At 49.7% G+C, this 22820-nt stretch overlaps 1 protein-coding gene across 4 annotated transcripts in view; it reads right to left on the bottom strand.

Moving 5' to 3' along the window:
- The window catches only part of DEPTOR (DEP domain containing MTOR interacting protein), a 72500-nt gene that overhangs the window by 13724 nt on the left and 35956 nt on the right, over positions 1–22820 (bottom strand). For 3 of the 4 annotated variants that reach the window (XM_078857198.1, XM_078857197.1, XM_078857199.1), the window contains 5 exons: positions 20330–20521; positions 18514–18651; positions 17449–17519; positions 16554–16658; positions 13038–15671 (listed from right to left, as the gene is read on the bottom strand). In XM_078857198.1, the coding sequence (XP_078713324.1) occupies positions 15546–15671; positions 16554–16658; positions 17449–17519; positions 18514–18651; positions 20330–20521 (632 nt within the window). In that variant the 3' untranslated portion in view covers positions 13038–15545. Of the gene's footprint in view, positions 1–13037; positions 15672–16553; positions 16659–17448; positions 17520–18513; positions 18652–20329; positions 20522–22820 lie in introns of those variants that run through there. The other variant, XM_078857200.1, reaches the window with a different exon arrangement.

Genomic DNA, 22820 nt, shown 5'->3' with positions numbered 1-22820 from the left:
CCTCACCACTCACCCTCACCACTCACCCTCACAACAACCACTCACCCTCACCGCTCACCACTCATCCTCACCAATCACACCCTCACCACTCACCAATCACCACTCACCCGCACTGCTCACCCTCACCACTCACCACTCACGCTCACCCTCACCACTCACCCCTCACTAATCACCACTCATAACCGCCACTCACCCTCACCATTCACCACTCACCCTCAACACTCACCCTCACCACTCACCCTCACCACTCACCCTCACTAATCACCACTCATCCTCACCAATCACACCCTCAACAATCACCACTCACCCTCACCACTCACCCTCACCACTCACTCTCACCACTCACAACTCACCCTCACAACAACCACTCACCGCTCACCACTCACCCTCACTACTCACCCTCACCACTCAGCACTCACCCTCACTGCTCACCCTCACCGCTCACCACTCACCCTCACCACTCAACATCCCCTCACCACTCAACCTCACCCTCACCACTCACCCCTCACTAATCACCACTCACAACCGCCACTCACCCTCCCCACTCACCCTCACTACTCACCACTCATCCTCACCACTCACCAATCATCCTCACCACTCACCACTCATCCTCACCAATCACACCCTCACCAATCACCGCTCACCCTCACTGCTCACCCTCACCGCTCACCACTCAACCTCACCCTCACCACTCACGCTCACCACTCACCCCTCACTAATCACCACTCACAACCGCCACTCACCCTCCCCACTCACCCTCACCACTCACCCTCACCAATCACCACTCACCCTCACCACTCACCCTCACCACTCACTACTCACCCTCACCACTCACCCTCACCATTCACCCTCACCACTCACCCTCACTATTCACCCTCACCACTCTCCCTCACCACTCTCCCTCACCACTCTCCCTCACCACTCACCCTCACCACTCACCAGTCACGCTCACCACTCACCCTCACTACTCACCACTCACCCTCAACACTCACCCTCACCGCTCACCACTCACCCTCACCACTCACCCTGACCACTCACCACTCATCCTCACCAATCACACCCTCACCAATCACCACTCACCCTCACTGCTCACCCTCACCAATCACCCTGACCACTCATGCTCACCCTCACCACTCACCCCTCACTAATCACCACTCACAACCGCCACTCACCCTCACCACTCACCCTCACCACTCACCCTCACTACTCACCACTCATCCTCACCAATCACACCCTCAACAATCACCACTCACCCTCACCACTCACGCTCAACACTCACCCTCACCACTCATGCTCACCACTAACCCTCACCACTCACCCTCACCACTCACTAATCACCTCTCACAACCGTCACTCACCCTCACCACTCACTCTTACCACTCACCCTCACCACTCACCCTCACAACAACCACTCACCCTCACAACAACCACTCACCCTCACTACTCACCACTCATCCTCACCACTCACCACTCATCCTCACCAATCACACCCTCACCAATCACCGCTCACCCTCACTGCTCACCCTCACCGCTCACCCTCACCACTCACCCTCACCACTCACGCTCACCCTCACCACTCACCCCTCACTAATCACCACTCACAACCGCCACTCACCCTCACCACTCACCCTCACTACTCACCACTCATCCTCACCAATCACACCCTCAACAATCACCACTCACCCTCACCACTCACGCTCAACACTCACCCTCACCACTAACCCTCACCACTCACCCTCGCCGCTCACTAATCACCTCTCACAACCGTCACTCACCCTCACAACAACCACTCACCCTCACTACTCACCCTCACCACTCATCCTCACCAATCACACCCTCACCAATCACCACTCACCCTCACTGCTCACCCTCACTGCTCACCCTCACCGCTCACCCTCACCACTCACCCTCACCACTCACGCTCACCCTCACCACTCACCCCTCACTAATCACCACTCACAACCGCCCCTCACCCTCACCACTCACCCTCACTACTCACCACTCATCCTCACCAATCACACCCTCAACAATCACCACTCACCCTCACCACTCACGCTCAACACTCACCCTCACCACTCACCCTCACAACAACCACTCACCCTCACTACTCACCCTCACCACTCATCCTAACCAATCACACCCTCACCAATCACCACTCACCCTCACTGCTCACCCTCACCACTCACCACTCAACCTCACCCTCACCACTCACCCCTCACTAATCACCACTCACAACCGCCACTCACCCTCCCCACTCACCCTCACCACTCACCCTCACCAATCACCACTCACCCTCACCACTCACCCTCACCACTCACTACTCACCCTCACCACTCACCCTTACCATTCACCCTCACCACTCACCCTCACCATTCACCCTCACCGCTCTCCCTCACCACTCTCCCTCACCACTCTCCCTCACCACTCACCCTCACCACTCACCAGTAACGCTCACCACTCACCCTCACTACTCACCACTCACCCTCAACACTCACCCTCACCGCTCACCACTCACCCTCACCACTCACCCTGACCACTCACCACTCATCCTCACCAATCACACCCTAACCAATCACCACTCACCCTCACTGCTCACCCTCACTGCTCACCCTCACCACTCACCCTCACCACTCACGCTCACCCTCACCACTCACCCCTCACTAATCACCACTCACAACCGCCACTCACCCTCACCACTCACCCTCACCACTCACCCTCACTACTCACCACTCATCCTCACCAATCACACCCTCAACAATCACCACTCACCCTCACCACTCACGCTCAACACTCACCCTCACCACTCATGCTCACCACTAACCCTCACCACTCACCCTCACCACTCACTAATCACCTCTCACAACCGTCACTCACCCTCACCACTCACTCTTACCACTCACCCTCACCACTCACCCTCACTACTCACCACTCATCCTCACCAATCACACCCTCACCAATCACCACTCACCCTCACTGCTCACCCTCACCGCTCTCCACTAAACCTCACCATCACCACTCACGCTCACCCTCACCACTCACCCCTCACTAATCACCACTAACAACCGCCACTCACCCTCCCCACTCACCCTCACCACTCACCCTCACCAATCACCACTCACCCTCACCACTTACCACTCACCCTCACCACTCACCCTCACCACTCACCCTCACCACTCACCCTCACCAATCACCACTCACCCTCACCACTCACCCTCACCACTCACTACTCACCCTCACCACTCACCCTCACCATTCACCCTCACCACTCACCCTCACTATTCACCCTCACCACTCTCCCTCACCACTCTCCCTCACCACTCTCCCTCACCACTCACCCTCACCACTCACCAGTCACGCTCACCACTCACCCTCACTACTCACCACTCACCCTCAACACTCACCCTCACCGCTCACCACTCACTCTCACCACTCACCCTGACCACTCACCACTCATCCTCACCAATCACACCCTCACCAATCACCACTCACCCTCACTGCTCACCCTCACCAATCACCCTGACCACTCATGCTCACCCTCACCACTCACCCCTCACTAATCACCACTCACAACCGCCACTCACCCTCACCACTCACCCTCACCACTCACCCTCACTACTCACCACTCATCCTCACCAATCACACCCTCAACAATCACCACTCACCCTCACCACTCACGCTCAACACTCACCCTCACCACTCATGCTCACCACTAACCCTCACCACTCACCCTCACCACTCACTAATCACCTCTCACAACCGTCACTCACCCTCACCACTCACTCTTACCACTCACCCTCACCACTCACCATCACAACAACCACTCACCCTCACAACAACCACTCACCCTCACTACTCACCACTCATCCTCACCACTCACCACTCATCCTCACCAATCACACCCTCACCAATCACCGCTCACCCTCACTGCTCACCCTCACCGCTCACCCTCACCACTCACCCTCACCACTCACGCTCACCCTCACCACTCACCCCTCACTAATCACCACTCACAACCGCCACTCACCCTCACCACTCACCCTCACTACTCACCACTCATCCTCACCAATCACACCCTCAACAATCACCACTCACCCTCACCACTCACGCTCAACACTCACCCTCACCACTAACCCTCACCACTCACCCTCGCTGCTCACTAATCACCTCTCACAACCGTCACTCACCCTCACAACAACCACTCACCCTCACTACTCACCCTCACCACTCATCCTCACCAATCACACCCTCACCAATCACCACTCACCCTCACTGCTCACCCTCACTGCTCACCCTCACCGCTCACCCTCACCACTCACCCTCACCACTCACGCTCACCCTCACCACTCACCCCTCACTAATCACCACTCACAACCGCCACTCACCCTCACCACTCACCCTCACTACTCACCACTCATCCTCACCAATCACACCCTCAACAATCACCACTCACCCTCACCACTCACGCTCAACACTCACCCTCACCACTCACCCTCACAACAACCACTCACCCTCACTACTCACCCTCACCACTCATCCTAACCAATCACACCCTCACCAATCACCACTCACCCTCACTGCTCACCCTCACCACTCACCACTCAACCTCACCCTCACCACTCACCCCTCACTAATCACCACTCACAACCGCCACTCACCCTCCCCACTCACCCTCACCACTCACCCTCACCAATCACCACTCACCCTCACCACTCACCCTCACCACTCACTACTCACCCTCACCACTCACCCTTACCATTCACCCTCACCACTCACCCTCACCATTCACCCTCACCGCTCTCCCTCACCACTCTCCCTCACCACTCACCCTCACCACTCACCAGTCACGCTCACCACTCACCCTCACTACTCACCACTCACCCTCAACACTCACCCTCACCGCTCACCACTCACCCTCACCACTCACCCTGACCACTCACCACTCATCCTCACCAATCACACCCTCACCAATCACCACTCACCCTCACTGCTCACCCTCACTGCTCACCCTCACCACTCACCCTCACCACTCACGCTCACCCTCACCACTCACCCCTCACTAATCACCACTCACAACCGCCACTCACCCTCACCACTCACCCTCACCACTCACCCTCACTACTCACCACTCATCCTCACCAATCACACCCTCAACAATCACCACTCACCCTCACCACTCACGCTCAACACTCACCCTCACCACTCATGCTCACCACTAACCCTCACCACTCACCCTCACCACTCACTAATCACCTCTCACAACCGTCACTCACCCTCACCACTCACTCTTACCACTCACCCTCACCACTCACCCTCACTACTCACCACTCATCCTCACCAATCACACCCTCACCAATCACCACTCACCCTCACTGCTCACCCTCACCGCTCTCCACTAAACCTCACCATCACCACTCACGCTCACCCTCACCACTCACCCCTCACTAATCACCACTAACAACCGCCACTCACCCTCCCCACTCACCCTCACCACTCACCCTCACCAATCACCACTCACCCTCACCACTTACCACTCACCCTCACCACTCACCCTCACCACTCTCCCTCACCACTCACCACTCTTCCTCACCACTCTCCCTCACCACTCTCCCTCACCACTCACCCTCACCAGTCACGCTCACCACTCACCACTCACGCTCACCACTCACCCTCACTACTCACCCTAACCACTCACCACTCACCCTCAACACTCACCCTCACCACCACCACTCACCCTATTCCCGTTTTAAAAACTTACTTACGCGTCGCCAAGTATGCTTGAGGGTGATTGGTGATTGGTGAGGGAGAGTGGTGAGGGTAAGTAGTGAGGAATAGTGGTGAGGGTGAGTTGTGAGGGTAAGTGGTGAGGGTGAGTGGTGAGTGGTCAGTGATAGTGAGTGGTGAGTGATAGTGAGTGGTGAGGGTGAGTGGTGATGGTGAGTGAGGGAGAATGGTGAAGGAGAGTGGTGAAGGTGTATATATTTTTGCCTATGATGACAGCAGTACATGCTGACGTTTTGTATGTTAAATGTACAGTGATACCTCGGTTCACGAACGCTTCTGTTCACGAACAACTCGGTTCACGAACAGAAAAGTTCATAAAAATCTGCTCCGGTTTACGAACTCCGCTTCGGTTCACGAACAGGAGCCGCGGCCATTGTAATGCTATTTCCAGGCTGTCACGTGGTCGTGACTTCCTGTAGGAAGATCGTGGAGAGAAGCAGAGACGCAGAAAGAAGTACTGTGAGTACTGTGAAGACACTTTCAGTGACTTTTTGCTTTTTGGTGTGCTTTTTAGCACATACAGTACTGTACTGCACTACTGTACTTACTGAAGTCATCTCAAGCAAGGTTAGTGTTCTCTCTTTATACATTACTATACTGTGTAATGTAATTTGTTTCATATTTTTGTGCTTCAAAAACCAAAAAAAAAGGTCAGAACGGATTAACCGGATTTACATTGAACCCTATGGGAAAATGTGCCTCGGTTCACGACCAATTCAGTTCGCGACCAGAGTCAGTTCACGAATTAAGTTTGTGAACCGAGGTATCACTGTTAAAGCTAAATGTGTGAATGTGTGTGTCTGTTGGCGACACGCAGTTTGTTAAAAACGGAATAGGGAGATTCTAAAGTAATCTCCAACCCTCGATTCCTTCGCAACGATTGCAAAGAATCGCTTTTTTTCGCGCTTGGGCTACATTTTTAATTACAGAGTTTTATTTTCATTGATATGTTATGTTTTAAAGTTTTCAGGAGTTTTTAATTATATTTTTGCCCCAGTCAACGCCGGATATTTCCCATTTGTAGCAGTTTATATCAACTCTATAACCAACTTATATTAAACGGGAACAGGGCGATTCTAAATGAATCTACAACCTTCGATACCTTTGCGCGATTCAGAGAATCGATTCTTGGTTTGTCGGTTTTACATTTTAAATTACGCAGTTGTATTTTCATTGGTATGTTATGTTTTAAAGTTTTCAGAAGATTTTAAATGTATTTTCCCCCCGGGCAACGCTGGGTATATCGAGTTTATACCACAAAGTCGTCGCCTGAGACGTGTGGGGTGTCGAGGCCTAGTACCGTGCAGAGCCTCCGGCCTCGCCTAGATTGCCCACCCGGCCGAGGCTGGGTGCTGTGGCCGTTACCCCCCCCCCCCCCACGCTACAAAAATACTGTCTAATCGCTATAATTGTATTATCTACCGACCCTATGATAGTAATTGCACACATTGGGGTGGGTGGGGAGTGAAGAGGACGTGAAACTTTGATGAATTTACCTCAGCGTCGCGTGTTAATGCGTGTGCATATTTTTAACGGGAATTAAAAATGGCGTCCACCCCGCAGCGACGGCGTTACTGCCCGTTGCCAGGGGCCAACCGCCCGTTGCCAGGGGCAACCGCCTTCCCGCATGCCAGTCGGCAATAGTAAATAAATAAATAAAGAGAAATCGCACTAAATCGATAATCGGTCCGATTTAAAGTTTAGAGACGAAAAATCGGAAATGTCTAAGTTTACCGCGGGGCCGGTGCGTGCCCACCGGCAAAAATTTAATCTCGGCGAACCCCACGGTCCGAGAGCTAAATCCCCCGGAAGCGAGCGTACGCAGACGGACGGACAGACAGACAGACAAAAAATGAATTATATAGGTTAGATAGATAGCCCTGTGAGCCATTCGGCTCTTGAATCGGGTGCAACCGCAACAAACAAAAAACAAAAACATGAACAAGAAAACATCTTAAAGTGACTATGTGCAAACAGAAAATTTGCCAACTTTCGGCGCCGAAACCGAATTTCGGTCGGCCTCTATTTCAAATGGTGTGGCGGCCCTCACACTGATGATGTCTGAAAATTGGTGAAGAACACTGCCACAGAAGCGTGGAAATTGACAAGCGACAGCGAACAAAAGCTGACAAAAGTGTGCAGAGAAGGGCGGAGGCGGCGCGCTCTTGGAAGTTGCACAGAGACGCAGAAACAGGAGGCACATGGGGCACAGGGGACACAGGGGTCACAGGGGTCACAGGGGGCACAGGGGGATGAGAGAACATTCGCCGCTGGTTTAGAGACACCGCTTTGGGGCCGGCCATAAATGACGTCACGCACCTAGGGGGAGGGGGGTCAGACATTTGTGACGAGGCGGGGGGGGGGGGGTTTGAGAAATGTGACGTCACATCAAAATGCGCAACTTTAAATACATATAGAATTGATATAACAACACTCCTACAACATCAGAGTGCAGCGCCACATTAAATACGCACTACAATGGCAAAAGTTTAAAGCGATTTGAAGCATGTTTTATTTTCAAAATGGAAATATGGTTTTGGGGGGGGGCAGAGCTTAAAGACGTTATATTTGAGGGGGGGAGGTGTGGCTTTTTGTGACGCCGTGTGACGAAGGGGGGGGGGGTCAAAAATCGTCCAAAATCGCGTGACGTCATTTATGGACGGCCCCTTTGTTAAAAAGTAAGCGGGCTTTGGGCCAGACGCGTCACTGCAGGAGAGGGATGGTGACCACTTCGTCGACTCATGGCGGAGTGGCAGCCAGAGAGAGGGACGGACCGCGCTCAGAAGGGCGTTCACACGAAGAGGTGCAAAGTGATGAGAGCGGCTCGCGTGCAGGAGGAGCTGGATGGATTGCTGCAACATGACACATCGAGATGGCGACGGCGTGGTGAGGACTTCATCCTGCTGTGGATCAGGGACGTGCGGTCAGGGGAGGCAAGGGAGGCAGAGCCCTCACCTGTCATTCTCCAATGAAAATAGCTGTTACGAAAAGTAGAAAAAAAAATAATCAAATCAAATAAATATTCAGATTGTTCCACTGATCTGTGTTATAAATGTCATTTCTGTACGATTCCAATCATTTTTATAGTCAAAATCCCCAAATTTTCGGAGCTCCGCTACAAATACAGGAAGAGACGAGAGGTGAGGCAGCGACAAGCTCAGCCTCCCCTCTGATTGCACAACCCCTCAGTAACTGGATGGAGCGCGGGCAATAAGCGCGTGCCTGCTACTATCTCAGTATGTCACCAATGTAATGTTTGTAGACCCCTTCATTTCATGTCCTCCAGGTAACTTATTTCACGTATGTGTAGAAAGATATTTAGGCTCGCTGGTCTCGTCAAGAAATTGCAATGAAAAAGCACCAGGGGAGGCAGCTATTACATCTGCCTCACTGAGGGGGACGTGTCCAACACGCCCCCCTCAGTGAGGACACGCCCCCTCCGCGAGACCACGCCCCCTTCAGTGAGACCACGCCCCCTCAGTGAGGACACGCCCCCCTCAGTGTGTGAATCTGGCTCTGACACGAGCCATTGCCTCCCCAGCCATTGACCTCACCCCATGTCACTGCTGTGGATAGATCATGGCTGACGATGCCGATGAGCTATTTCATTCCTCAATCCAATAGCCGCAGATTGGAATCGAGACGTGTGAGAAATGCAAGTGAAGGTTTCCTTCGCTTTGTACGGCTTCCATTTGCGCGCTTTCGCCTTACATGCGGCGAACCTATTTCTAGTCGCGATATTGTGCGCTTTGACTGCGCTCATCATGCGGCTGTGCGGTTGGACGTGGGGCAACATTGTGGACAGTACCGTGTACGCTCCTCGGCAGGAAGCCGCGGTTTCGTTTTTTTTTTGGAACGCATCTACCGCACAAAGCGAGGGAAACCTGTCAATCGCCTGTGGGAACTCAGGAAAGTCATTAGTAAAATAATCCCTGGCTTCACATTTCTCCGTTTTCATTTAAATTGTAGCGTAGAGCAGCAACGCATGACTCCGCTGTTGGCTCATTTCAATACACGCCCACGACTCCTCAAATGTTTGCCCAGGTTATTGGTTTTGCTACGAAATTAATTTGACGGGGCAATGCGATATGGATCTCCGGGCTACTCGTTCTCATCCCACGTGCACCGAAAACAGGAGGACCCTCGTGGAAGACACGGGGAGGCGTTCCTGGGGGGGGGGTGGGGGGACGTTGGCATTGTTTTCACAAAAGCAGTACCACATCATTATGTATTCACAAACCCGGTATTTATATATATTCCAAAGGAAGCAAATGAGACATCATGCTCATTAAGATGGAGAGATTGTGTCAATAATATACCTGGAAAAACGAAAACAACCTTCGCTCGGTTACTGACAGATGGTCCAATTTGCGAGCACCATTCAGCAGAGAAGACATGTAAATGCAAGCAGGTCGATTTATAATACAAAGGTCCAAATTAACATTTTTCACAGAAGTATGGCAAAGACAAAAAAGACAAAGATCCCCCGTATAGCCTTGACAGACTGTTGGAGCAAGTGCACTTAGCAAGCACCTATGAAGGCCGGCACGGCACACGAAGGGGGTGGGGTGGCCAGCACCACGCCTTTGTCTCCTGAGTGACAATATTTTTAGGCATCGTATCATATACTCATTTGAGGCTGAGCCGACCTAGAGGAGGTCCAGGATCGGTTGAGACAATTGTCACTGGTGTTGGCCGTGAGCGGGAATCGAACTCGGGTGGCTGGGTTCATAGCCCAGCGCGCTAACCACTACACTACCACTCCCCACATTAACACACACAAGCATGTATACAGATCACGAGTGCGTGTTTGCTTGGAGTTTGCATATTCACTCAATCCAATTGATTCTCTAAATTCGAGTTGAGAATGCAATATTTTCTTGTCCGGGTTTTACCATCTCAATCTTTATTTGAAGCTTTCGTGACTGCAGGAATCCATACTCTGTGGTTCTTTCGGTAAAGTCACGTAGGTATAAAATAAAATAAATCACGTTTCTGGCGCAACACATGATGGACGCTTGTGTTGCGCCCGAAACGTCGTGATTTATTTTACTTTCTTTTTTACCATCTCGTTTGCATTGATGATACTATTGTTCTGGTTTCGTTATACAGTACAAGTTTCGTTTGTCCCAAAAGCCCTGGCATAACATTCGTTCGTTTCGTTTCTCAATCCACTTGTCCTGGTGGAGTCGTGGCGGTCGCATGTTGAGTAGGGCGGTCCAGACCTCCCTTTCCATGGCGACGGACTCCAAATCTACATTACTATACACTACTATACACTACACTATACACTACTATACACTACACACTACTATACACTACTATACACTACTATACACATTATACACTACTATACACTACACTATACACTAATATACACTATACATTAATATACACTATTATACACTACACTATAACCTACACACAACTATACACTACTATACACGACATTATACACGACAATGCACTACACTACTATACACCAATGGCGGCTGGTGATATTTATTTTTGGGGGGGCGCATTTTTTTTATTTTATTTAGGGCGGCAAATAAATATAAAGCAGTACCAAAAACCATTTTGACTACTTGAATATAAATTTTGATGATCTTTATTTACATTTCAGACCAAAAGAAGTACCAAAAAGCATGTTTCCTACTTGAACATAAATGTTTCTCTTTTATATACATTTCAGACCAAAGTACCAAAAAGCATGTTTCCTACTTGAACATAAAAACGTTAGTTTCATGCTATTATCAATATGGCTGCGGCTACTTTGATGACGTTTGCATTTGTCAGAGAGATGTTTGAGGTCTCTTACCCCCGTCGTTGTCCACAAAACTTCAGTGCCGACACTTTGAAATAAAAGACAGGGAAAACAAAAAAGAGAATTGCTAACATCACATCCAGCCAGCCACCTCCGTTTCTCATAACAAGCGCGGGTGAAGCTTCGTGTGTAGCTTCGTCCTCTGTCACTGGCCTGCTGCTGGATTTGTAAATCGGGTTGGTCCGGTCCGAGATCCTTTATCTTTTTTATTTCTTCCAGCGAAAGCCTTGTGAAAGGGTTTTTTTGTAAATAAATTACAGAATTTGGATGAACTGCTGCCATTTTTTACACAAAAATTTGATCAGCCTAGCAAGTGTCGAAGTGGTGTCGCCTGCGCACTCGCAGTAGTGGCCCAGAGCGTAAATTTGAATGACAGGTGACGAGAACCAATCAGATTGGATAAAATAACATGTATCCAATTCTGATTGGCCAGGAACGCAACGACTTGCGCCCCGAGGAGAATCTTTAAGAAACCAATTAGAGACCAGCTTCAGGTCACATGCTGTCCGAAAATTTAAAGTCTCACATAGACATCCATTTGTCCGGCGCCCCGCATGAAACACATTGAAAAACATAGAAAATAGTTGACCGATTAAAGCCAGTTTTTATTAAATGCTGATGCTTTTCTTACTACCAGCCGGCACATCGTATGAAAAAAATATTTTATTTATGTATTTTTATATAATTTTTGTATATGTATATTCTTGAATCGTGATGGGGGCGGCGCCCCTGCGCCCTCTATTGACGAGCCGCCACTGCTATACACTACTATACACTACACTACTATACAAAACACTATACACTACACTACTATCCACTACACTATACACGACACTACTATAAACTACACGATACACTACACTACTCTAGCTCTTCCTGGGGGATTCCCAGGCGTTCCCAGGCTAGCCGAGCGACAAAGTCCCGCCAGCGTGTCCTGGGCCGGCTCCTGGGTCTTCGCCCAGTGGGACGTGCTGCCCGGTAGAGTTCCAGGGTGAGTCTACAAAGAGGCAGCCTTACCAGGTGCCTGAACCACCTCAACCGGCTCCTCTCGATTCAGAGGATCAGCGGCTCGACTCTGCGGCTCTCCGAGATTACCGAGCTCCTCGCCCCATCACGGAGAGTGGTGAGGCCCGGCAACTCTGCGGAGAAACCTCATCTCGGCCCCTTGCACCCGCGATCTCATCCTTTCGGTCATTACCCAAAGCTCATGGCCATAGGTGAGGTTGGGAATGTAGATCGACCTGTGAAGCTTACATAACACGTGTAGATCATATGCATCAATATAAACAATCCATTCAACACGATTGTTCGATCGCTGCTAAAATAGCAAGACCAAAAAATCACACATGGGTAAAATCGTCAAATAATTTTTAGTGTAACGTCGATGAGAAATCAAGTGCAAAAATATCAATCCCGCATTTTCTGTTCGTCTTTATTTTAACTTTTGTTGTAATCCACACAGATACACTTTCATTTGACAATTCGTCAAACTATACAATGATCAAACGCAGCATTAACTTGTGCCTCTAAAGATCACTGCCCATTCTCTCTTTTTTAAGTAACTAGCTTCAACACAAAAGATGAAAAAATGTAATCTTCACAGTGTTTCCATTATGGTACCACTCAGCACAACCTCAACAATATCTCAAAGACATGAATGCAACGCGTAAAGTACGTTCGGCAGGAAAGCCTTGGCATTTTGTTGCATCAAATCTCAGTAGTTTACAAGGGTGTGCCACATTAAAACTGCAGAAGCACGGCTGACGCGGACATATGCTGCTCATGTTTTCATTACCCTTCCATATCCTTGCAGCAGAACATGTGGGCACAATGGCTTCAGCAACCAGCAACAGCTCGGAAATCGCTTAAGTATTTGGCCATTCTGTTTCATCCCACGTACATGCCACGCCGACTAAGGCCTCACTTTTACATTCGGTCCCCATAGCAACGTGGTGATCGCTCTGCTCCTATGGACTCGTGTGCTCCATTTCGTCCTTTGGCCGAGGAATTGTTGCGAGTGATTTTTTTTTTGTTACAGCTTAGTTTTGGCGGCTTTTTCAACAAGTACCCAATGCGCAGCTTGTGCTCAAAATGGCAAAGGTTGAATTTGGCGGGCAATGCCGATGCGACCCGTCGATTCTTCCTGTGCAGATGCGCGGTGGCTGTACGCGTCAGGGCGCACGGTGTGCAGGATAGCAATGGCCATTATAGCATCTTTTTTTCTCCTTCAAAGCACTTAACAGCGTCCACATTAAACATGTTGACGCTTGGCCCATTGATATTAAACGGAAGAAACAATAAATATTGCCAATCGTTCTTAAGGGGTTATTGCAAATGAGTCCCATCGTAAAAAAATCATCGGTGCTCTGAAAGTCCATTTGATCCCCCTCCATTCTAATGTAAATACGCCATGGAGAGGGTACCATACCCCATGTAAGGTCGGTGCTCTACCTGATTAAAAACACACACATTCGACTCATGGGCACAAAGTTCACGCAGAGCCCCATGGCAGAATGGTAACTAAGTAAACAAAGCACAGTTGTGTGTTGAACACTCCCAAAATTAAGCCATCATTGTTCAATTATTATGTCAATTAGTGTTTGCCTTTATGGATATTTCCCTCCTCCTGTGTTGGGTACGAGACGGCCGTTTTGTATTTTTCGCGGGGGGTGTGGGGGTGTCCGGTACGATTCGGCATCTCGTGAAAGTGTGGCCGACGAATCTTGCCTTGCCGACACCACATCACACAACCCCGTCGTGACCCCCCCCCGCCTCCACCCCCTGGATTAACGGTGGCACTAGTTCCATCTGTTCGCATGATAAGAAAAACAGATCAAACCACAAAACTACCTGAATAAAGAGAGACATTTGTTTTGTTTTTTTACCGAGCTGAATATGCACAGCAACCCGGGAACCTTCGTCCCTTTTGCTTATTCACATCTGCAAGAGTTGAGTAAAAAAGAAACAACTTTAATTACATAAAACGTATCCAAATAAAGCACGCAAACCATTTGGGCGAATGTGCACACTAATCGCGCGTGTGAGTGTGTGTGTGGTTTGTTTCATGCATTCGGTAATTCCCGTAAAAAGGGAAACACCTCGCATCTGAGAGTTGATGCGCAAGGTTCGTACAATCCAGTGGTGTGTATTTGACGATCCGGTGGTGTGTATTTGACGATACGGTGGTGTGTATTTGACGGCATCCGCGTTTGCCGGACTGTAAACGGCACACGCACCAAATTCCTCCCGACTGGAGCGGCTCCGCTTACACCGCACGCGGAAAAACACCGACGTCGTCTATGTACAAGTAAAAAAAACCATCAGGTCGCGCATCGCCAGCCTCGCGATGCCAAGGACGCACGAGCGACACGGCGCGTGACAGAAGCAGCAGCTGCTCTTTCGGCGACGGACATTAAAAAAAAAACCTGACAAATACTTCGGTAATTTCTTCACAATTTTTGGGTTTTTTATTTTATTTGAGCGAATCGTTGCGTTTCGTTGATCGCAAACGGAGTCGTCCGGTTTCCAGTCCATCGACAGCCAAAAACGGATGTATATACTTGTCCCGAACGCCGTGGCTGCCGGCGCGTGAATGAAACGCCGCTCTCCTCTTGAGCCCATTGCAAAGCCCCCACACGCCTGCACGGTTTCCATGAAAGGAGGCCGACTGCACGCGACCCCCCCCACCCCCCCCGTTGATCAAACACAGATTTTGGCCCCGTGCTTAAAAGTCGCACTGTACACAAATGGCTTTTGGAAACAAGAAATTATGACCACTTCAATAGTTTGAAATGTTCACGAAACTAAACTTTTTTTTGTTATCCCTTTTAACATTATTTTCTGTTTGAAACTCTTTGGCATGAATAAACCTGTGACTTGAAAAGAAACTAGATAACGAACTAAACGAAGCTACTGGATGAAGTGAAAACCGAGTCCAAAATCAGACCATGTCTTCCATGACCTCAAGGACGATTGTGCTAGGTCCCGTCAGGATGAGGTTGCTCAGGGTGCGGTAGTCGAGAGATAGAACGTTGTGCCCGTTCACCGACACCACAAACTGGCAAACCTGCATGGCCGCAAACAGCAAACGCGACGGCATCAGAGTTGGCTCCAAACACAAAAACCAGCGTCGGTGTTCTCCGAGAAGTACGGGTTTTGCATGCACACGCGTGATCTTAAATATGCGCGCGTGAAATTACTCTGCTCGTTTACAAAGTCTGGAGAAGTGCCAGCTTCAGTGTGATATCCCACACGGAAGTGAGAAAATACAAATGTACATTGCTTTGCCAATCGACTGTAGGGAGAAGGCTACCCTCCCGATGGTTGCCAGTCAGGGAGGTCGTTTGACCATACTTCACAGCGGAGGTCAGTGTGGGTGGGTGAAATGGCCGATGTCGGCCATGGCTGGGAATCAACCTCAGGCCGCTGGGTTCAAAGCGCAGGGCCGCTAGCCGCTCCACCCACGTGGAACTCTCAATATCGTGATTGCAGTCGGCCATCCTAGCTTCACGACTATCCAAGGAAGCGCACGTGAAGGAGCATCTGGAGATTATAAGGCTCGGCACACATTCGTCAACCACACAAAGCCGGGAGTTTGTTTCGAGTGTGTAATGTACACCGTCTAAATGTCATTAGGCATCCCCATCCAGATCAATATCAGTGTGATAAATCCGCACCCCCCACCCCCCACACAGCCATTTTTATCTCCGCAGTTATTTTGCTGTAACAGGTGCTTGTATTTGGCCGAGTCAACCTAGGAGAGGCGTGGAACCGGTTCACGGATGGCACTTGTCGGTGATGTGCATGGCTGGGAATCAAACTCGGGCCACCGAGAGTTAAGATCAGTGCGCTAACCGCCACGGCACGGCTCACACTCGCTTACACGGGCAAGCACACACAACAAGATCTAATTAACACTTGAATATTGGACAGCAAAAGCTCAAGGTACCTTCATGCCAGCTGTGGCCGCGGGCCCGCTGGGATCCACAGCCTGGATGTGGCACGGTTGAGCTCCCCGCACCACGAACCCCCAGCCAACTGCATCCCCCAGCACCTGCACGAGCCACCAAAAAAAACGACAAAGACCCCCCGTGTTACAGCCTTAACAGACTGTTGGGGCAAGTGCTGTTAGCGAGCACCTTTCAAGGCTGGAACGGTGTACGAGGGGCTGAGTGGCCATGCGCAACGCCCGGCCGGCTTTGTCTCCCTAGTGGCGATATCATCTGTCCCTCCTGTGTAGGATAGAGTATTGTCCCCTTGCACGTGTGGGGTTTCTCCAGGTGTTCCAGTTTCCTCACACATGTGTCAACTCATTTAAAGGCTGAAACATTATTTATAGGACAGCAGAGCTTGGGAAATTGTTGGTAGCGCCAGCATGTCTGTTGGTTGCTCAGCAATTGAGAAGCAATTTGCAGGAACGACTCAATATATATAAAACCAAAATAAACATCACATGCAATTAAATTCCTAGTCAAACACAAGATTATTTTTTTCTGGAAGCGTTTGCACATTTTTGTAACATCTGATAAAAAACACTTTGAAATCGAATAAACACCGCCCATTCTACACATTCTAACAAAATTGCTCACTGGGAAAAAAAACATTGTCTGGAGTTGTCCTCAGCAGCAAACATTGTTGTAGCCAATAATACCTCTTCGTTTACTCACCAAACGGTACGTCGTGCGCTGTTTTCACCCGTCTGTCATTCGCTCGCTCACTCATTCGGAACAGAAGATACTGGCGTTATCGTGCGCTGTATCCACCGGCCATTCATCCACAGCAGACAACCCTGTTGCACGCACCGTTCTGTCCGTCTCCCATTCACGTTTTCATCCCCGACTCACCGTCAATGTTTTCTTGAGGAAGGGGGCGCCCGCCATCAGCAGTTCCTCAACAGACACGGGACGTTTCAACACTGTGGCAACAAACAAGAAAAGTGGGAACAAACAGAGCCGTTGTTTTAAAGAGACAACCTCTCTATCTATCTGCACACACATATACCACACACACAGGCGCAGAAGTTACGTAATGAGCTCACATTTTTCAGTGGTCGAAAAAAAACACCGCACAGAAAAATGCGTGGCACGCCAATCCCCGCGGCCGTTGTTTGAATGGTGCCCACTGTACGAGGCGGCCATGAGCTCGTGAAAGGAGAAAAAAAAGCGCGACGCGAACGAGTCCCATGGTGGGCGATCGCTCGCACGGCGGAAAGTCGCCTCTCCCCGTGAACGCATGCAATGCACACCACCATTTTTTCTGCATTCTGCTAAATCGCACAAACGTACGTTAATCCGGGCCCCACGCTTTGGGTTCACGTCGGCGGGTTCTTTACGTCTAGGAATGCGTTCACTCGAAGAGGAAAGGTGTAGTTTGGTTTGCGCTAGTTACCCGATCAAACATTTATGGACATTTTTATTTGAACAGCTGTAAAAAGAGACGTAGACGTAGCAGCCCCCAGCTGCTGCAAGGGTCACACGCGCACACGACACGTACGATTCGATGCGTGTACCGCGAGCTGATGAATCAACGACTCAAGAGTGCTTGGCACGAGCGAGGCACTTCCCAGTCAGCATGCGAGCTGCATTTCAAGTTCCCGCATCCAGCGGGCTTCTATTAATCCGGAGCGGAAATAAAAGGAGATATTTTCTTGCGTGGTGACGAACTTATACACAATTCCTGTAAAGTGCACTGTGAGAGCAAGCTTAGCTTTTAAAACGCAGCTGCCCCCCCCCCCCCCCCGTTGCTTGGCTCGACGAATATTTGTACGTTCGGCGCGCATGATTGGCCGGCGACATGAAGGCGATATTTTTTTTGTTCCACCGCGGGATCCAGTCGGGGGTTATCGATCGTGACGCAGCCTGACGCAACAAGTTGTTGACAGCGATGAGGTTTTAAACGAGGGATCGTACCTGACCGGGGCATGTACAGCATGGGAGGAGGGCTGCTGCTCAGGTTCAGGAGGGCATTCCAGTAGCCGTTGCTGGTGCTGCTTGTGCTGCTGTTGCTCATGCTGTTGCGTCGCAACACTATCTCCTTCGTCGGATTCGCTGCTCGACGACACCACGCACGCAGCCGGACAGGCAAAAATGAATTAGCGTCGCGAAAGAAAAGGCACCGCGTGTCACCGTGAACTTAGCGTGCACCGCAACGAGTCATGATTGTGTTTGAAGGCTCAAATGTCTTTTAAGTATTTTTTTCTAACCGAGGTTTTAACTTCATACTTTGTGTGCCAATGGCATCACTGCAATGCGACGTCGGAATTTTGCGCCCGAGCAGCGCTGAGAAAGCTGCACTTATACGATTAAAATGATTAAGCATTGAGACAACTGCGGCAAGATCAGGTCTGCCTGACCGGTTTTACACACTTGTACAAGTGGAAATGCTTCTTCCCTTGTCCTCTGAGCAAAATAAGCGCAGATGCTCAGAGCGGGTCACATGTCTTTTTTTTACTGCCAGAAGTGGACACATGATGCTTGTGTATAATAATGAATGAGTCTCATAATACAACAATTTGGATTGCGATCTTCTGCACAAAATGTAAAACACTCATTCATGGAATTGGCCAAACAAAAAAATTGCAGCACTCCCTCCTAAACAACAGAGAATTTTAAAGTCTTCTCTCCTGGGCAAATGGCATTATTGTCGTAAGTAGGAATGCGCAGGGATAACTGGAATATACATTTATTTTTAGAAGACTTGTCTGCCAGGGGGAAGACGTAAGGTGTGGAATACAACAAGTCGGTAGAAGAATGTACGACACCACCAGCCACAAACATGTTGTGAGCAACGACAAGAGACGGAGTCAGTTTCTCTCTGTAGTGGCTTCATTATATTTCAGTTTTCCAACCATAATAACATCGCTTGAGGAGTTTTCTAAAAATACACTGCAATTTGTGTCATTATAACTTGCCAATTGTTACTGGAATTCCATCGACTAAACACAGCCCTGTGGATTAGTGTCAGATGACAATATATTTTTTGAGATTTGCCAAAAAGGTTGTTTTTTGTTATGTATTATTTTCCTCAATAGCCATTTGTAGATTGGCTATATGTTTAAAATAATGAAACACTAAATACTTTGATTCTCACCCTAACCAAGGTCCCAAGTGTCACATGACAGTTACTTTTTCGTAATTGTGGCTAATAAAAATGAAAAAAAAACTAAAACACAAGGTTTAAAAAAAAAATTCAAACCAACGACGCATATAGGTCTCATTAAACGCATGCAACCCATATATAAACTGGCCCAACAAAACAATAATACGACTCTGTGCCAATCCACTGCTTGGATGAGGGCCAACAAAACTCTGCGTCAGTCATGGGGGTGGTTCGGCCCTACTTCACCACGGTGGTCAGCGCGGGTTTGGCGAAGGCGGGGAGAGCACAGCTGCGGAAGCATATGAAGTTCAGGGTGGCAACTGAATCTGATTCACTGCCCTCTGCTGCCCAAGGAGTAGCCCCGCATCTGCCCTATCACGACCTATTTGCGTGTGGCGGTCACCCGTCCAACACTATTCCAGGATCAACCTCTGCCGGTCTTCCTACATCTGCCGAGTTCGGGCGCACCGTGGGTAATCTGTTCGTGGACGCAACACAAATAAGAATTGAGCAGGGCGAAAGAGAAGAAAAAAAAAATCCAAATTCACAACGGTTTGTGAATTTAGATTTTCCTTCTGGTTTTTTTTCTTTCAAAGTAGACAGCCGAGGCCTTGGCACAGAGCTCACCCATTAAGAAGCAGGAGAAATCGAAGTGGCCCGACAGCAACTGCTTGCGCAGGATGATGTGGCTCTCTCTGGTGGGGTTGGGCCGCACCGTTCGCATCCCGGGCACCAGGTCAGTGACCAGGTAGTCCTGCTGGAAGTCGAGATGGAAGAAATAGACCAGGTTCCTGTCCAGGAATTGGTCTGCCGGGGAGACTGCGGCGAGCCACAGATACAACCAACAGCCGAGGGTGGTGTGTGCGTGCGTGCGTGGGTGGGTGGGTGAGTGAGTGGGTGGATGTGGGCCAGCAAGGGGAGGGCAGACGGGGTGGTAAGGGAGGGAGGCAGATGGGGGGGGGGGGGAGTTGAATTTCATAGAATGAAAGCAAATGCCACAATGACGAATGAGCGTCCACAGTCGATTTGACGAGTACTGATTTTGGACAAATTCGTCGTGCTCGGCTCTGGCTGGACACTTTGCACACCCCCACCGAAGGATCTTAAGTGGCTGGCCTCGCGTCTCAAATGTTGAGACAGATTTAGTTTTCCCTGGCATGAGCAGTGACCCTGCCCAGTAGTGCCTGCCGTAGTGCAGCTATAGACCCGCGTGCTTGCGTAATAAACAAACACACATGCCCACCCCAGTTCTCCCCTTAGCACGATCTACACTGGCGTGAGGATTGAGTTGTGTGCGTGTGCTTATTCGACAGCACACTTCCCCGATGTGGCGGTGGTGGTACTGGTGCTGAAACTTTTGGGTGATGCGTCATGCCTTGGTCTCCCCAGGACATATTAAGATCTGCTGAGTTAATGTTCTGCCGCAGGCAATCTGCACGATGAGAAACGAGTGGCTTGCAGCCTGTTTCCTCGATTACCAATGCGCGGTGGTGTTGCAGGGGGAGGATGGCGGCAAGGTGCGTCACGTAAACAGAGCTAATACATTGAGGCACTCTTTACTACGTTTAACAAGTGTTAAGGCAGTATTAGCAACAGGGACCAATTCCTTTTACCGTTGATCTCCTGAGTCACATTCTTCAACATAAGTGAAGGGTTTTGGATCAACTGAGCCCATCAAGAACGTGGAATTTTTACCAACAGGTCAGAGCCTACTGGAGTGGAGTACTGACCAATGCTCACCTGCTCACCGGAGCATGACGATAGGTCCAGCAAATGTTTGTGTTTTTTCAATTTTGGCAATATTTTGCCATCAAAGCTCTAACCTCACCAATTTAACCCCCACCCCCTACAAAAGGATGTACAGTAAAACCTTGGATTGCGAGTAACTTGGTCTGCGAGTGTTTTGCAAGACGAGCAAAATTTGTAAATAAATATTAATTTGATAAACGAGCAAGGTCTTGTAATACGAGTAGTGCGTATACGCTTTGTCTGCCGAGCGTCACGTGATCACAACTGATATACGAGTGCTTTGGATTACAAAACACGTTTCCAGAACGAATTATGCTCGCAATCCCAGGTTTAACTGTAATCATAATTCAGGCTCCAATTCATTTCTATATCAACCCAAGAGCATCGGTGTTTATCCGATGGTTTTCTAGAGCAACGGGACGACAGAGACCAAGCACGAGGTCTGTGTCATCAGCTTTCAGGGCGTCCTTCTGAAATTCCACGTGAAGAGAATAAACAAAAGGCCGAAAGGGAAGGTTGCCAAAACAAACACATGCAACAGCAGTTGGACTGCGGGTCATCCCGTAGGGGCACACTGGGTATGTGTCAGATCGAAATTCCATTAATTTCCCAAGCCAGGACATCAAATGATGATAAATCAGCTCTAATTTTGTCATCTAAGAATGTATAGGATTTAGGTTCACATCACCTGACTTTTCACAGATATCCAGGGAGAAGCCTCATTCATTAAGAATGACTCAAAGGCACACGTGACATTATTATGGATCGCAACAGCCTGGTGAATCCATACCTTGTGACCTAACTCTAGAAAAATGCAAGATACAATCCTGTATTGGCTAGCTTGGACTGGTATAATATTAATAATAACTCCCATCCCTTGTCGGTCTACTGCTAGATGAAGGCTTTACAACGACGTGCTGGACATGAGGGTTGTTTGACTACACTGGACCAGACTTCACCGCGCTGGTTTATGGCAGTTCGAACAGCAGCGTGGTGTCCACAACTTGCTCAGATGTGGCAGGGAATGGAGCTCTGGGCGCCGGGTTCGTCGTGCACTCCGCGAATCACTTTGCCACCACTCCACCCCGCCCTCGACTGATACAGAAGAAAATAAATAAATACGTAAATAACAACAGGCTGACACCGCACCCCAACAGCGTTACATGTGCATCTACCCCCCTAGCCCTCCCTCCTTCCCTCCCTCCCTCGCCCGTGCGTTTCAGAGCAGCACAGTTCCTGACCCCCTGTACCAACGGACGTGCCCCTCTTGACACGGGGCTGATGAAGAATCCGGTCGTATCCCAGACCGGGCGGAGGCAGCTCCATGGTAGAGCGGTTGTGGGTGTCGATTTGTGTGGAACGTGCTACA

Source organism: Lampetra fluviatilis, chromosome 5 (genome assembly GCF_964198595.1).
Source record: "Lampetra fluviatilis chromosome 5, kcLamFluv1.1, whole genome shotgun sequence".
In the NCBI taxonomy this organism is placed as follows: domain Eukaryota; kingdom Metazoa; phylum Chordata; class Hyperoartia; order Petromyzontiformes; family Petromyzontidae; genus Lampetra; species Lampetra fluviatilis.
This window is presented reverse-complemented; position numbering and strand designations above follow the sequence as displayed.